Genomic DNA, 15,802 nt, shown 5'->3' on the forward strand with positions numbered 1-15,802 from the left:
TCACCTAAAGTCCACATTCGAGTAACGACTGCTAGCTTAATTTCCAGTATATCAAAGTTTAATTAAAGATGGTGGGCTCAACGGATCCGCGGTTCAATGTCTTGTGGTATTGGATATAAGTCATATAACATTAATTGATAAACATGACATGTGAGCAAAATAGTGTTTCCTCAAGCAATCCACAAATAGGAAACATGGAAGTGAAAGTACCATACCTACCAGTTTCTAACGAGCCTAAGCTAAAGGCAGGTAGATACATAGTATGTTGTTCATTCTTTAGTTATATATTGTCACACAAACTAGCTAGATAGCTAGGAATATTTGTGCTGCAATTATTTTGCAGAAAAAACACAGACAACTCATCAAAAGTAGCATGGCAATCTAGGTTGTTATGGGCATGATGTTTATCAACTCAATCACCCATATATGCATAATTGAAGACCCCAAAAATAAACAATAAACCCTAACAGCCCCCCATCCAGCAATGGGTTCCCGCCACGTGTACTTCATCATTCCCTTCTTGACTACCCACCCACAAAAGCAACTTAAATCTGATCTATCAACCCTCCTAGCTTGCACAGTTCAGAAACTCAGACCAAAGATTCTAATTATGCAGCAATCGCATTCAAAGAGCTTCATTAGCTTTTAATGGAAACAGTACACTTGCAATATGTGAAAGATTCTCTTTCTTTTTTTTTTTTTGGGGGGGGGGGGGGGGTGGAGGGGGGTAGGGTAGCTGGTTAGCGACGTCTTGCGGCGGTTTCCCGTTGGGCGTTGAAGAAGACGCAGGCCACCGGCGACCCGAGGCCGTTCTCGGCGGCGAAGAGGCGGGTGTTGAAGTGATCCCTGGAAGCGGCGGCGGACGGGGAGCTGACAGACAGCCTCCGTGTTTGTCGGAACAGAACAAACACAAACCTATGGATTCCTATGTTTGGCTTCGGAATTTCGTAGGTAACCACTTCTCGGCCTTGCATTATTCAAGAAAATAATTAAATTAGTATGTTATGGTCAGAAATTAATTTCAGATCATTATAAAATCTTGTCAAATGAAGACTATAATGGTTCATCACAACTTACCAAAAGTAGCATCTGTGGTGCCTGGAATATCAGTTACTAGCCTGTAAATTCAATTCTATGTTAAATTCATAAAAACATTTTTTTTTCTTTAAAGAAAATGTTGGGTGCTACCATATTATGTTCTATTTATATTTTTTGTTTTTAATTGTTTTTGAGTGACCGGGGAAACCCGCAACCACTACCCGAGGGTGTGCACTGGGTAAATCTCATCTTATGATTTAAGTCATCCCATCTTGTAATTAACGTAACCCTAGCCCACAAAAGACCACAAAAAAGTAAACCAACCTAGGCTTACCATAGCTAACTGACTCAATTACTCAAACCAAGAAAGTCAATTGATTACTTTTATTGGAAGTCGTCGAACTTATAACCCTGTGGTTACAAAGCCAACAACCTCGATCACCAGGATCCCTAAATGAATGGTTGTTAAAGGAAATGTTGAAAAAATCGCTAGGCGTCCTCTAGGCTCCTGGGGACCGCCTAGGGCGCCTAGGAGGCCGACCGCCTAGCACCTAATCTGCGCCTAAGCGCAATTTTTGCAACACTAGTTAAAGGCATACCAATGGAGATGCTCTCTCAGGTAAGGATCACTAGGGCCAGGAACATCAGGGTCAGTCATCACCTGCAACAATATAAACATTAATTCTTGGAAATTTTTTTAGAAGAAAGAAAGAAAAAGAGTGAATTAAATTGAAGATTGTGATTACCAAAGTGAAGAAAGTTCTCAAATCAGCACCATTTATGGCAACCCTAGGTCTAGAGTTGACAGCAGAGGGGAAAAACTCATGTCCATTGCAGACTCTCTTGTTGGTGTTGGTGTTGTATGTTACTTCCATTGTCACTGTGGGAGTGAAGGCATCCACAACATCCCCTATAACCCTACCCAGTATCAGAGGCTCCAAGCTTCTTCCTGCCATGTCTAATGTTACCAGAGAGAGAGAAAGAGAGAGAGAGAGAGAGAGAGAGAGAGAGAGAGAGAGAGAGAGAGAGAGAGAGAGAGAATGTATGTATATGTGAGAGAGCTATATGATGATGAGCTTCTAAGACAACTTAGGATTTTGAGGGGCTTCTTGTTCTCATATATATAGTAACCATCATATTCTGGCATGGGCATGTTTGTGTGTGAAAAGACAATATAGTATGTAGAATGTGGACAAGGTGCATGTTTTAAGGTGCATGTTTTAATCTTTTTATCAAGATCGTACAATTATCATGATATGATCGTTTGTACTAAAAAAATCAGGTGAAGTTTCTTTTTGCTGTACCAAAGGATTAAAATTTCATGTGACGTGTCGATATCTTATACGTACCATTCCCCTATCAACTACATACTTAAAATCATTACTTCCAAGTGAAGGGCAAGAGTACCAAGGGTTTGCCTCTTTCTCTATAACCTAAGGCATGCTATATGGATTTCTTGAATTTTTTCATGATCAAATGTTTATCACTACGCCAAAAGTTATACATAACTGGTAGCGAAGACTTAACTTTATTTCTTTATACTTATATAGCAATCATCAGATGGTAGCATTTTGGATTCAATACTTCGTCCAGCAAGCTGTCAAGTAACAAATTAATATCTTTTTTGGGCATGTGGGTCCAGCTAAGCAAGTTGTATGTGTGTATGTATTGTATATATCGAAATATACAAGGTGGCTGCAGTGTTAGGGTTTCTGCTTGAACATTCCATATTTGCATTACTGCTGAGGAGAATCTCATGCTTTGTCATTAAGGATAATCATCCTAAGATAGACAAGAGAATCTCATGCTTTTTAACATTAATGGCAATTCTAAGATATACAATTAGGAGCCTTTGTTTGAAATCATAGATTCCCAGGACACACAACACAGTGGTCAGAGTATAAAGGCAACTCCACCACACATTCACATAGAAAATTAATGAATTATCAATACCTGGCAGTCGCAGTGTGAGAGTTACACTCAAAGTATGTGGTGGATTCATTGTGGGTATTAGGCCTGTACTGATCCTTATACCTAACAGGCCACTGAGTCACCATAATTTACCCTTCACTCTATCCTGCGGGGCTAAGGCATATGTGAGGATCTTTGAGGCGAGAGATTTCACGTTTGTGGGCAAGAAAATTAATGAATTTTGTGCAATAATCTTTTGTTTAAAACAATATTATACTTTGTGTTGAGAAGTCATCTCAAATTTCAAGAAAAGCAAGAATCTTAGGTTTTCCCATAAATCCTGTTTTTGGCAAGGCTGAGAATGTGGGATTACCATAAGTAGAAACCAAAGTACTGTTGCTGTGTTGCATATCCCACTACTGATGATCTGATGAGCCAGATCACAACACACATTGTTTGCTTTTCAAAAATATGTATATATTATTATTATTTTTAATTTAAGTACTTTAGAAAGATGCAGGTTGCCTCCATTATCCATCAAGATGTGTGATATAACAAAAAAAAAAATGACAATTTCATAATTAAGAAAATATAATACCACATATAGTTATGAAATTGGAGAATACTGGTTGTACAAGTTAAGTACAATATCAGTCGTCTTTGTTTTTGTTTTTGTTTTTGTTTTTGTTTTTTTTTTTTTTTGTTTTAATATCATAACGTACTATTAGTTGTAAATTTATGAGAGAGTTTATGTTTTGATACATTATATCGTGAAATGTGATATAATGTAAGCACGATGCTGACTCGAACTTCATAATTTGCCTAATAAGACTATTAATTATGTACCCATTTTTATATTGAACTATATCAAAACACCAGCTAGCATTTCGAAAAGGCCGGATATTATATTCTCATTGCTCCACATTAAAGAATTATTTTTTCTTTTAATTAATTTGTGAAAACAATATTTCAGTTAATTATATAAAGCTGTAGTGTAGTCTGTACAGTCTTGTAACTTGTACCCCTTTGCTTCCTTGTTCTATATCTATAAAAATAAAAGCTAATATCATTTTGAAAAATTTTGGGGGTGGGAGGGGGGGGGGGGGGGGAGAGGAAAAAGCTTCAAAATTTGCACAGTACTCCTTAGTAAGCCTTTTCAGTTTTCCCTTTTAAAGAAAAAAAAATGAAGCAAAACTTCTTATTAGGCCAAGCATTGAGCAGAACATTTAAAGCCCATTATATGAAATGGCCCAAGCCGGATAACCCAACAAATTATTGTGTGGACCATGAATATCAAGTATATTTTTAATATATTATTATTTTTGTACTGAATATTAAAAATGTACTTTTAAAAATGTAGTTAGTATATTAAAGATGTACTTTTAAAAAATGTACCTTACGTACATAAATAATGTACCCTTAGTATATTAAAATGTACTTTTTATTTATGGTCCATGTAATAATGGTTGGGATAACCCGAGTTGTTATACCATGGACCAGGTCCACCTTGCAAGATGGACTCTGGTCCAAACGACGTATAAATTGTGTATTTTTAGTATTGGAATTGTGAACTTCTAGAATATAAATTGTGTTTCTAAGTCAAAACACATAACAACTGTATAAGGGAATTTGTGAATATAATACAGAGTTATCAAATCCTAATATGTTAAATTGTGTGTGATTGCATTATTTGAAAGGAACTTCTGAATACAAAACAAGGTAATTAATTACATATATGCTAACATTGTGTGTTCGTAGTATACAAATTTTGAATTTTTAAAAGGTAAATTGTGAACATTTAGACCCGGATCCATAGAATAATTTGCCAATATTAATGTTCTGTTCCAATTCTATTCGATTGAGTTTCTTTTTATTTTATTTTCCCCCCTTTGTGTTCTAAAAGTGTATAGCACACCAAGTTTGAAAGTCAAAATTACAATTGTTTTACTCTTCAAAGTTGTGTGAAAATGATGACTTTGCTTAAGTTAAGCAAGTTATTAATTTATCTTATATTAAGTTTTGTGTAAGACGGTTCACATGTAATATTTTTCAATTAAAATATAATATTTTTTATATGTTTATAAAAATGTATTATACTTAATTATATAAAAAGCATTACACATGTAATTTACACAACTCAAGTGAGACGGTGTCACACAAGACCTACTCATTATCTCATTGTTCATCTGCGCGCTCATGTATAACAAGAGAAGTAAATCGCATTAAGAAGATCATGTACGACGGTCTTGACCAGGAGGATGACATTCAAATACGTGAATAATATAATTTTTAACTTTTAAGTATGAGAATTTTGTTTATCCACTTAGCCACCCATTTCAAGATAGTTATAACTACTTATAAGTCATTTTCACATTATATTATGTAAATATTTCTATTTATTTTATTCAACTCCAGTAGGGTTGAAGAACGTAAAAGCATTATATATTTATATTTGTCCCAATTTTAAGGTGGTAGCCTGGTAGGTATGAATTTTTCCACTTTGGTTAGAAATGTCGTTTAACGTCTGCTTCTCAGACTTTGGTACTTCATTTATTTATTTTAAAATTTGTATTCTTTTTAATCCCATCTTTAAGGTGGTAGGTGTGATTGCTCCATTTGTATGGTTAGAACTATCATATTTATTTATTTATTTCTAATTTAATCATATTTATTATCATCTTGGTCTACCGTCTACACCCACCACCTACTCCAAAGATATTTGTAACAATCGCAAGGGACTAAGTCTTCCCAAATGAGTCACTATTTGAATATTCTCAAGATGAGTTAGGTTAAGGGTGAGCAAATTTTTGGTTAATTGTAATATTGTATGATAATTGATAGAAATGAGCAATGTTATATTTCTCAAACTTTCCCTTTTAATATGGCATCATTTTATATGTAGCTAAATCTATTTTTTAATTAGTTGTGGGGTCAGTCAATTCATTGGCACCCAATAATGAATGAAAGTCACATCATGAGGGACAAGTTTAAAAGAAAAAAGAGCATTTTTCTATTGGAGTAGTGTGTTATTGTTTATTTATTTATTTACTCTGTATTTATTTTTAACCAGCATAATTGATCAAAATCGATGTTTAGTTTTTTAATCGGTTAGATTATTTACTTTGATCAGTTATTCAATTTTTTGGTTGGTTATTTAATCGACTGACTATTTGTTCACCTTACATACACGTCTTTTAAGATGAGTTTAAGTTGAGTTCAGGCGGACAACCTCTCATATGAGACCGATTACTCTTTTGGAAAAACTTCAACGAAGTTGGTCGACAATTGACTTAGTAACTATAAAATTTCAAGTTTGATTCCCTATAGGAGCTATCTATATATAAGCTTGCTTGGTTTGAGTTCGTCAGTTGTAGTCAATCTAGACTAGTATACATCTATCCTTACCGTTCTTTGTCGGCTAGGGTCATAAAGACAGGTTTTTCTCATAACGCACATTCACTACAAATGTTTTAATTCCATAAATTAAAAGACGGATTTATTTTGTGGCTTATCTCACTAAGTCAAGTCCAATTACTTTGGGTAATCGACCATAACTGTCTTCTCCCAAAAGGTTAAATTCTCAATCCCAAGACTAATGCCTTCACATCTCAAGACAGTAGAGCATTTGGGAAGAGGTAAATTACAATGACTCAATAACTCAGCAAACATGGCTAAATGTTGTACATAATTAAGGGATCTGTTCACATTGAATATAATATTACACGATCGCTGCCGAAGTTCAAACCTTAATATCTTTTCCTAAATACTGTCTACTGAGTCAGTACAAATTTATCTTATATCATTGATAGATTAGTTATTTAGGTTTGAAGATTTCAAGAAACAATAATTAATTAGAAAGCATGTGATTAAACTAATAAAGACATTTTTTTTTTGCATAAATTTCTCCGCATGGGCATCATTGCATATGCAACACTCTGTCGCAATTTACATGAGAGTGGTCAAATTAGTACCAATTTCATGACACATCGGAAAGGTCCCACCTTTCCATCTTTTTACAGCCTCATAGGGTCCAGAGGGGGAGACCCGGATCGGTTTCTCTCCACAGGCATACACGTATGCACTAGAAAGTAGAATCTCTGAGGAGTTTTTCGAGTGAATTCTTGAACTTGGAAAATGGCAGCAGGAGCGCCCAGGAAAGTTTCAGCTGCTGCAGCCAGGTCTCACACTCGAAAATCCAAGCAGAAGGGTTCCCTTCTTTCAGGTTTGTTTGTTTTTTTAAATGTTTTGCTTCGATTTGTTGGCTCTTGTTTCTGTCGAAGATGTTCTTGATTGGCCTGCATTTGCTTTAGTTTTTTTTTTTTTTTTTTTTTTTTTTTTTTTTTTTATTTGAGTTTGAAGTCAAAATTTTGCAACTGTTTTCCAAATATGTTATGTGGGGAGACTGTGTGATTGAAATATGTTGGTGTGGGGATTTGGTGATTGATCAGGCAATGGTGGAAAGTTGCGATCTTGATCTAAAATTTTGTCACTGGTGAAGAATTGAAGAAATGGGTTGATGGTATTTTCATGAAACATGAAAATGTAATGGTGAAATAGGGTGAAATTAAGTAGATTTATAAATGTTTGGTTTAGTTGATCAATGGCGTTTGCTTAGCTTCATATAATGGCCTCTGATAATTCAAATTATGAATTTGTTGTTTAGATACACACACACCCACCCACACATAGCATGGTTTCAGATTGCTTCTTGAATTGTTCTCTTAGCTTCAAGTGTGTAGCTTACACTCAGAATCTCATTATTATTTCAGGGTTATTTGGGAAAATATTGCTTGTATCCTTCATAGGAGTTTTGGCATGGGCTTACCAGGCAACTAGGCCTCCTCCTCCCAAGATTTGTGGATCGCCCGATGGGCCTCCTATAACTGCACCAAGAATCAAACTTAGCGATGGAAGATACTTGGCTTACAAAGAGCAGGGTGTGCCCAAAGATAAAGCCAAGTATAAGATAGTGTTTGTCCATGGATTCGATTCTTGCAGGCACAGTGTTGTGATTGGCAGCAAACTGGCTCCTGTAATGATTCATTATTTGTTTTGGTTAATATCGTTTTTATGGTTTTGAGAGGAAAGGGGATTTGATTCTTCAAATAGAACATAGTATATTTTACATTAATAGCTGCAATGAATTGTTTTTTGCAGGATGTTATCGAGAGTTTGGGAATCTACATTGTTTCTTTTGATAGACCTGGGTATGGAGAGAGTGATCCTAACCCGAAACGCACTGAGAAGAGCATAGCCTTTGATATCGAGGAGCTTGCTGATCAGTTGGGACTAGGTTCGAAATTCTATGTTGTTGGATTTTCGATGGGAGGGCAGGTTGTCTGGACCTGTCTCAAGTATATCCCTCATAGGTTGGCCGGTGCAACTCTTATAGCGCCAGTTGTCAACTACTGGTGGCGTAGTTTTCCTGCAAACTTGTCGAAAGCAGCATACTACGAGCAACTTCCCCAAGATCAATGGACTCTTCGGGTTGTTCACTATGCTCCGTGGCTTGCTTACTGGTGGAATACCCAAAAATACTTTCCCGCTTCTAGCGTTGCAGCTCACAAGCTCGACATTTTTAATTCACACGATAGAGAACTTTTGCCTAAAGTTGTTTCCTTCGGAAAGGGGCACATGGTAAGAACTTGTCACACTTTTTGACAACTAAAATTGTCCCCGTCCCAGATTATGTTTTAGCATATAACCAGTATTGCAAAAATCGCGCCTAGGCGCTAGGCGGTCGGCCTCCTAGGCGCCCTAGGCGGTCCCCAGGCGCCTAGAGGGCGCCTAGTGATTTTTTCAACATTGCATATAACCATGGTCTATTTCATTGGCAAATTTAGGCGCAGATAAGGCAACAAGGTGAATTTGAGTCTCTCCACCGGGACTTGATGGTTGGGTTTGGGAGCTGGGAGTTTGATCCGATGGAGTTGAAGAACCCATTCCCTAACAACGAAGGCTCGGTTCACCTGTGGCAAGGAGACGAGGATGGACTTGTGCCCATTACTCTGCAAAGATACATCGCTCAGCAGCTTCCATGGATTCATTACCACGAGCTCCCAGGCGCTGGTCACATGTTTCCTTTCGCTGATGGAATGGCGGGCAAAATACTGAAGGCGCTTTTCGTTGGAGAAAGCGATCATTAGGTTTGCATTGCCCGTTCCACTTTGTCCTATTACTTTCTTCGAAAATTCGGTTCTTTTCTTGCATAGATCTGTGTTGTAGACATTAATTCGATTTGTTATGATAATATAGTCAGAAATGAGATATAGACATTTATATGTTTCTTTCATCTTTTATTCCTGCTATCTTAGAATCTTGTCTGGTTTATATTTGTTTCTTATTTCATATATATAAAAACGGATTACATCCCAATCCCGAGAGTCTCCACCTGCCTCTGTGGGTCTGTCCAAGAGCCATGGTGGATAAGGTTGCGGGATATACCAGTAAAGCAGGACTATTAACTCTTTTGTCCCGAACACTGTTAAGGTCTGAGGTGGACCATAACCTTATTCATTCCTCCTGTCTCTACCTTAGAGCCTCGGTGGATAAAGTTGCAGAATATATCAGCAAAGCAACGCTATTAACTCTGTTTTCTCGAACACGGCTAAGGTCTGAGGTTGGACCATAACCTTATTTCTTCCAAAGAAAGCTAACTAGGAATTATTAGATTCTTATAAGAAAATTATTTTGTTATGGGATTATGATTTCCTTTCAGCGTGTATGCAGAGGATTTGATGTTTGGGGGTTTCCTTTAATCTTCTGCTTGCCTTTCATTATGACAAATGAGTAGTTGTTCCAAACACACCACACCAACACTATTCTTTTGGTATTTTTAACTTTTCCTTTTTCTTCTCCCAATTAATTTTTAACAATTAATGTATACTCTTGGCTCGAGTTAGAATCAGTGTTGCAAAAATCCTGCCTAGGCGCTGGTCAGCCACCTAACGTATCACCATAATCAGTGGTCTGGGCGGCTGACTGCCTAGGTCTCCTAGGTATCGATTAGGTCGCCTAGTAGGCCGATTCGCTATTTTTCTCTTCTTTTTTAAATGAGTTATTTCATTCAAAATGACATCGTTTTGAGTTACTAGGCGCCGAGGAGCGCGTAACGATTTTTTCAACCATGATTAGAATGGACCCATAACCCCATCATGTACCATTCCATTACCATTAGACAAGATGTTACGATATTAGTGGAAACATCCAACCTAAAAGAGGAAGAGGAATGCCTCTCCTTTCTTGTTGACACCTCAACTCAGGTTTTCTCACGACACAACAAACTTCTTACTGTTCTTAATTATGATGGTCTCATCAAACCATTGGCCATTGTCGCCATAGGTTTTTCTAGGCAACTTATATATCCTTCTTATGTATAGTAGCAGAAAGATTCTACTAAAGTTTTGTTATGAACTTTAATCCATTTTGCCTTTTTAAAAAAAAAAAAAAACTAAATTTTCCAACTTAGCCGCTAAACAATCATATGCCCGATGGCTAAACAAAGATGACCAAAATCGTTAAGATTTTTAAAGTTGAGGATTTAATTGTATACAAAAAAAAAAACAGTGAATGATCAAATTGATAATTTCGCTATAATCAATGGACCATTTCGATAATTAACTCTTTACAAAATTACCTTCGTACCCATGCAACCCCGACCCACTCAATGAACCCAGTTGGAGTTTGAAGACATATATTGTTATTACTCAGTGAACCCAGTTCATGGTTTTGCCTTTCATTCAGTAATAAATGGGTGCCTGTCTCAATCAAATCAAGATAACATTGATGAAATTGCAGGCCTTACTTTCATATGGTGTCCCATGTGATGGCCAAATCCTACACTTTATATTACTAGCTTCTCACTCCTTCCTTATTCTTTAATTTGTCATTGTATTAAATTAACACCTTATGCATGGTTCAAGAACACTTCCTTAATTATTACCCCTAGTAAATACGGCGATTAATTACTACGGATCCATAAAGGTACGGAGGTTGGATCGTATAGAAATCACGTGCTTAATTATCTACTTGTTAGTTTAAGTCTTTAAGTTCGGGTTACATGATAGTAGGTTCCCGGCTTAAGTATAGACTTAGAAATTGTCAAAAGTTCCTTCCGCATGTGGTATTTATAGGGAACGCGAGGGACACATGTCAGGCTTTCGACATAGATGGCACATGAAGCGTATGCATAGGGACGGCTCCGCGGCGTGGCTAATCCCTCCATGTGCCATGTGGTTCCTGACTTCTTCGGACCTGCGGTCATGGCACGGGCCGAAAGAGCTAGGTTTGGGGTGCAAGTATTCCAGGTTAGATGATTGGGCCCGGTCTCGTGTGACCCGTGATGATGTACTGAAAATCAAGGTTTGTCGAAGCGATGCTATGCCCGAGTTAAGCTCGGGGTCGAGTCACTGTGCAAAGAGGTCAGCCGTGGATCCGGCTTGACTTGGTAGAGGGACCCGGTACCGATCAAGTATGTCAGGGGATAAGGTCGGGAATAATCTCCATCAACTCAATCCAAAAAGAATAATTAAGTAGGTGAATTATAATTTTTGTATATGAATGTCACTAGCTTTTTAAATTGAGCTTGAAAGAAATAAAAAATGTGGGTATGGAAGAACAAATTTAAAAATGCTTTGATAAATTATTCTCTAAACCAATTCAAGGAAGGTCCTTGGCAAGGAGCAGAATGCATGATACATAAGTAGAAATTAAGTTGCTGAAAAATATAACCAATTCAAGATATTAAAGCTAGCCATCTACATACTTAATTAACCATGCTTCTTAGGGAAAAACCTCTTCCTAATCTTGGAAATCTGGGCAATGCTCAACCCAAACGCCTTCTCCAGAAGCTCATCGTTAACCCCAGAACCAAACATCGTCGCCGGAATCTTCTGAACCCCGGGATTCTGGCTGTTGAAACACCCAAACACCGTGGCGGTCGTCTTCCCCACGTTCATCTGGAAATGCACCAGCCCTCTCGGGAACACCATAACCTCTCCTTCCTCGATCACCTTCGCGAACACGCGATTCGCGCCGTCCACGAACCCGGAATACACTCTCCCTCGTACCACGTACGCTATTTCTGTCGCCCTGCCGTGGTAGTGCGGCGGGTTTATGCCGCCGGCCTTCAAGTCCGCGCGCACCAACGACATCCCCAGCGTGTTCAGCCCCGGGAACACCGTCGGGTTCCCATAAACGGCCGCGAGCCCTGTGTCGGAGAAATTCTCCGAGCACTTCGCCGCGCCGGAAAACACGAAATCCTCCGGCGTCACTTCCTTCGGTTTCTTGCATGGCAAGGTGTCGATCCTAGACGTTTGTAAGGTCCCATAATGTTTGGTGTCGGGCACGCAATAATCTTGGAGGGTGTCGGGATCGGAAGCCACTGCAGCTTGAAAGTAACATAGGAAGAAGCTAAAAATGAAGAAAATAATAATATGTTTTGGATACATTTTTTTTTTTTTTGGTTCTGTCGGAGCATGCAACCACGACATGGCAGGGAAGGGTCTTTATAGAGGAGAAATGGAGATGAGATTACTCAATTGCCCTATGGGACCATGATTTCGAAATTGCAGGATGATTCATTATGACCTTTTTTTGTCTTTTTACTTGAGGATTTTTGTTGGGGTACAACTCATTTGTTGCAATTTTGTATACATTAAACAATCACTATTAATGGATAATGATTATTAGGCATCATATCACATTAAACCACTATTAAATTTTATGTCCAACCTTTGTAATTTCCAAGTTCGACTCAAGAGATCTGGCCTACTTTGGGCTTAATCTCCACACTGCCGTTGTCAAGATTCGAGCTTTCGTCTCTTCCCTCAAATACTGTTTACTGAACCCTAAGCCCGTACGGGCCAGTCTGGCATATCCTGATTTTATTAGATGATGAAAAAATGACGTTTTTTTAGGGTGATATTCCTCGAAAGTATGCATTGGGTAAACCCTCATCTTGTGTAATAACTTAGAAATTATGCAGGAAATCAGAGGTAAACCACATTAAGAAAAAATGTGTGACGAATTTGACCAATAAGATCTTAACAAGAATCGATTTATTTTAAAGAAATAAATAAAAATTGGCCTAATTTTCTGAATTAATTAAAATATGTCGCATTAGTAGAAAGTAAAAAAGATAAGTGTGAGTGTGAATTGTGGTATTCATTATTCACTTGTATGTGCCTAGGCTACAAAATCTTCACCTCCCCAAGTCCGATCCCCAACCCCAAGATCGAGTATGTGCCTAGGCTACAAAACCTTCATATCCAAAGCTTTGTGAGCTTTAGCCTTTAGGCAAGTGGTTGAGACACTACTTTTCCCAAATTGTGGATGGTGAAGGTCACTAAACAGACCACAAGATCGAATAATTATAAGTTATGATTTATTTGGTATAATAGACCGGCGCACATGTTGTTGAGAATTATGATTATTGATGACAAACATGCATGGTCGGCCCATTCTTTTTAATTACATTATAAGCTAGGGAAAATAAAGTTTTTAACTTGTTTGATAAACCAAGCCAAATAATAGTAATCATTAAGATTACTTCTGTGTTTGGAAAGGTAAATGCGTTGTCAAATTGTATCTTTGTCACTCAGACAGAATTTATTCAGTGCACATTTTTAAATAATAATTACACGTTTTCGTCGTTATTTTAAAAAGAAAATAACATCATTATTGTTTATCATGCATTCGGCCCTTAATTATCTCAAATAACTAGACAAATGCGATTAGTTCACACTTTCTCACATGACTACTATTTATTATATGTCGCGCCCTAATAAGTTTCTTCGATAAACTCAATGCTAATGCCACCAGGCAAATTAAAGGTAAGAAACACAAAATTGTGTCGAGTTACTCGAACTATTGATTTGATAACCACAAGGTTACAAGTTTGATTCTCAGCTGGAGCGGCACATTGGTCATCTTAGTTTGAGATGATCAGATATGAGTAACCTAGACTGATTAACTTCCTATTGGTAATTTGCCGACTATGACCACAATGTGAGATTTACCCATTACACACTCTCAAATAGTAGATGCCGATTTTTCTTAGCTCGTCATCTAAGTTTGAAGACTTCTTTTAAATCTCACAATTTAGTTGATAACTATTCGCGAGGTCAAATTAAATTTACAATAATATTTGATTTTAGCTAGCTAGCTAGGCATTAGAAGAATCATATATTCTTGAAACCAAAATGAAATCCTTCATTATCCATGGTGTTGTGAAGTGTCAAAATGTTAATATAGGGAGTTCATGGATCTTTAATTTGTTGGGCCTATTAATAGTTAAACAAAATGGGAGAACCAAATTGAAAGGACAGCCCTCCCTAAAGCAACGTTTATGGACTATATATGTCCATCCGAAAATGAAATCGCCCACCAATAATGTCTTGTCCCAAACACGACAATGATGAATCAGACAAATGAGGATTCTTTTTTGGGATATCAATATGCTCTGCTACTTGGTTAATAATGATACAAGAATTAACCAAACACTTTATAATCAAATGACATTTTTGTAATTTTCTTTGAGTGAATGCACGACTAAATATATATAAATGCATCAAGCCGCATAACCGCACCGAAAAAATCCGTCGTATATAAACCAGGCCATATATATATATATATATACACACACTCTAATTATGTAGCTAGCTAGAAAATCATCTATTCTTGAAACCAAAATGAAATCCTTTATTAGAGATGGTGTTATGAAGTGTCGAGATGTTATAGGGAGTTCATGGATCCTTCTTGGGCCTATTGATAATGAAACAAATTGGGGAACCAAATTGAAAGCAACGTGTATGGAGTATATGCCCATCGAAAAGTGAAACCGCCCACCAATGTCTCGTCTCATAACACGACAATGAATCAGACAAATGAGGATTCTCATTTAGAATATCAATAACTTATTAACTTACCAAAATGATCCCTCAACTATAGTTAAATTCACAAATTAATCCTCAACTTTCAATTCTAACCAATTAAGTCCTTAACTTTGTAATTTCGACACGATTTGGTCCTCCATCTATTTGACCGTTTGTTGACCGCGACCTTTGAGGATATATATGTAGTTCACGTGCAAAGCTCAAGAGAACGCTGTTGGAGGTGGGATCGTTATTTCGGAGGGGGAAGTGCTTCTCCGCTTGCTGCTTGGGGATCACGAGCCGGTTCAGCTTAGAGAACGCTCTTGGAGGTGACAACGCTGTTTCGGAGGGGGGAAGTGCTTCTCCGCTTGCTGCTTGGGAATCCCGAGCCGGTTCAGCTTGCCTACATCGCTTGGAGTCACGGCTTTCTCGAAGAGCCACTCCAGGGACTTCGCCGATCTATCTATCAAAAGCTATAATCTCGCCGGCATGGGGTGCAGCGCTGAGAGTGGATTCAAATGTAACAGTGCGGTCTAGAAATGCAACCGGAACCTTAAAAAACCGACGATGGACAATGAAATTACATATATATCCTAAAAAGGCGAGTCAACAAACGGTCAAATAGACAAATGACCAAATTGTGTTAAAATTGCAAAGTTAAAGACTTAATTGGTTGAAATTAAAAGTCGAGGACCAATTTGTGAATTTAGCTATAGTCGATGGACAATTTTGAATATTTACTCTTAACTTTTATCAATGAGTTTGTGGTCGAATGACATAATTGTAACTCTTATAAATAAAATGTCATAAATTTAACTCTCAGTGGAGACATTGACTCATTATGAGTCTAATATCCATTTGCTAAGTTTTTTTTAATTTTACATCAATCTTTTCATTCTCTTCAAACATTGAGGAGAAATTATGCATTCAAGTTATTTGGGGTGAGGTCATAGGTTTGATGAAATTTAGGTGTTTTATCG

General features: G+C 37.4%; 3 protein-coding genes across 3 annotated transcripts; 1 reads left to right on the forward strand and 2 right to left on the reverse strand.

Moving 5' to 3' along the window:
- Window positions 1-263: 263 nt before the first annotated feature.
- On the reverse strand, window positions 264-2,178 carry LOC109181336 (protein SELF-PRUNING-like). Its single transcript, XM_019331087.1, has 5 exons — window positions 2,080-2,178; window positions 1,785-2,034; window positions 1,638-1,699; window positions 1,078-1,118; window positions 264-967 (listed from the first exon to the last, which is right to left on the reverse strand). Exons 2-5 carry the CDS (start codon window positions 1,992-1,994, stop codon window positions 741-743), a joined length of 540 nt encoding a protein of 179 aa, XP_019186632.1. The 5' UTR covers window positions 1,995-2,034; window positions 2,080-2,178; the 3' UTR covers window positions 264-740.
- A 4,680-nt stretch (window positions 2,179-6,858) lies between these two features.
- Window positions 6,859-9,224, forward strand: LOC109181737. Its single transcript, XM_019331639.1, has 4 exons — window positions 6,859-7,171; window positions 7,719-7,981; window positions 8,107-8,586; window positions 8,793-9,224. Exons 1-4 carry the CDS (start codon window positions 7,084-7,086, stop codon window positions 9,093-9,095), a joined length of 1,134 nt encoding a protein of 377 aa, XP_019187184.1. The 5' UTR covers window positions 6,859-7,083; the 3' UTR covers window positions 9,096-9,224.
- Window positions 9,225-11,558: 2,334 nt separating this feature from the next.
- Window positions 11,559-12,413, reverse strand: LOC109181738 (germin-like protein subfamily 3 member 2). The gene has a single exon (XM_019331640.1). The coding sequence runs from the start codon at window positions 12,396-12,398 to the stop codon at window positions 11,718-11,720; it is 681 nt and encodes a 226-aa protein (XP_019187185.1). The 5' UTR covers window positions 12,399-12,413; the 3' UTR covers window positions 11,559-11,717.
- Window positions 12,414-15,802: the final 3,389 nt, after the last annotated feature.

This window comes from Ipomoea nil, unplaced genomic scaffold (assembly GCF_001879475.1).
Source record: "Ipomoea nil cultivar Tokyo-kokei standard unplaced genomic scaffold, Asagao_1.1 scaffold1043, whole genome shotgun sequence".
Classification (NCBI taxonomy): Eukaryota; Viridiplantae; Streptophyta; class Magnoliopsida; order Solanales; family Convolvulaceae; genus Ipomoea; species Ipomoea nil.

Bases quoted from the DNA above. Each gene is read 5' to 3' on its own strand.
- LOC109181336 (XM_019331087.1), bottom strand. From the start codon at position 1,994: ATGGCAGGAAGAAGCTTGGAGCCTCTGATACTGGGTAGGGTTATAGGG. The intron at 1,700-1,784 runs GTAATCACAATC...ATATTGTTGCAG, and splicing joins TGAGAACTTTCTTCACTTTG to GTGATGACTGACCCTGATGT. The intron at 1,119-1,637 runs GTATGCCTTTAA...TTGAATTTACAG, and splicing joins CTGAGAGAGCATCTCCATTG to GCTAGTAACTGATATTCCAG.
- LOC109181738 (XM_019331640.1), bottom strand. From the start codon at position 12,398: ATGTATCCAAAACATATTATTATTTTCTTCATTTTTAGCTTCTTCCTA.
- LOC109181737 (XM_019331639.1), top strand. From the start codon at position 7,084: ATGGCAGCAGGAGCGCCCAGGAAAGTTTCAGCTGCTGCAGCCAGGTCT. The intron at 7,172-7,718 runs GTTTGTTTGTTT...TTATTATTTCAG, and splicing joins GAAGGGTTCCCTTCTTTCAG to GGTTATTTGGGAAAATATTG. The intron at 7,982-8,106 runs GTAATGATTCAT...TGTTTTTTGCAG, and splicing joins TTGGCAGCAAACTGGCTCCT to GATGTTATCGAGAGTTTGGG.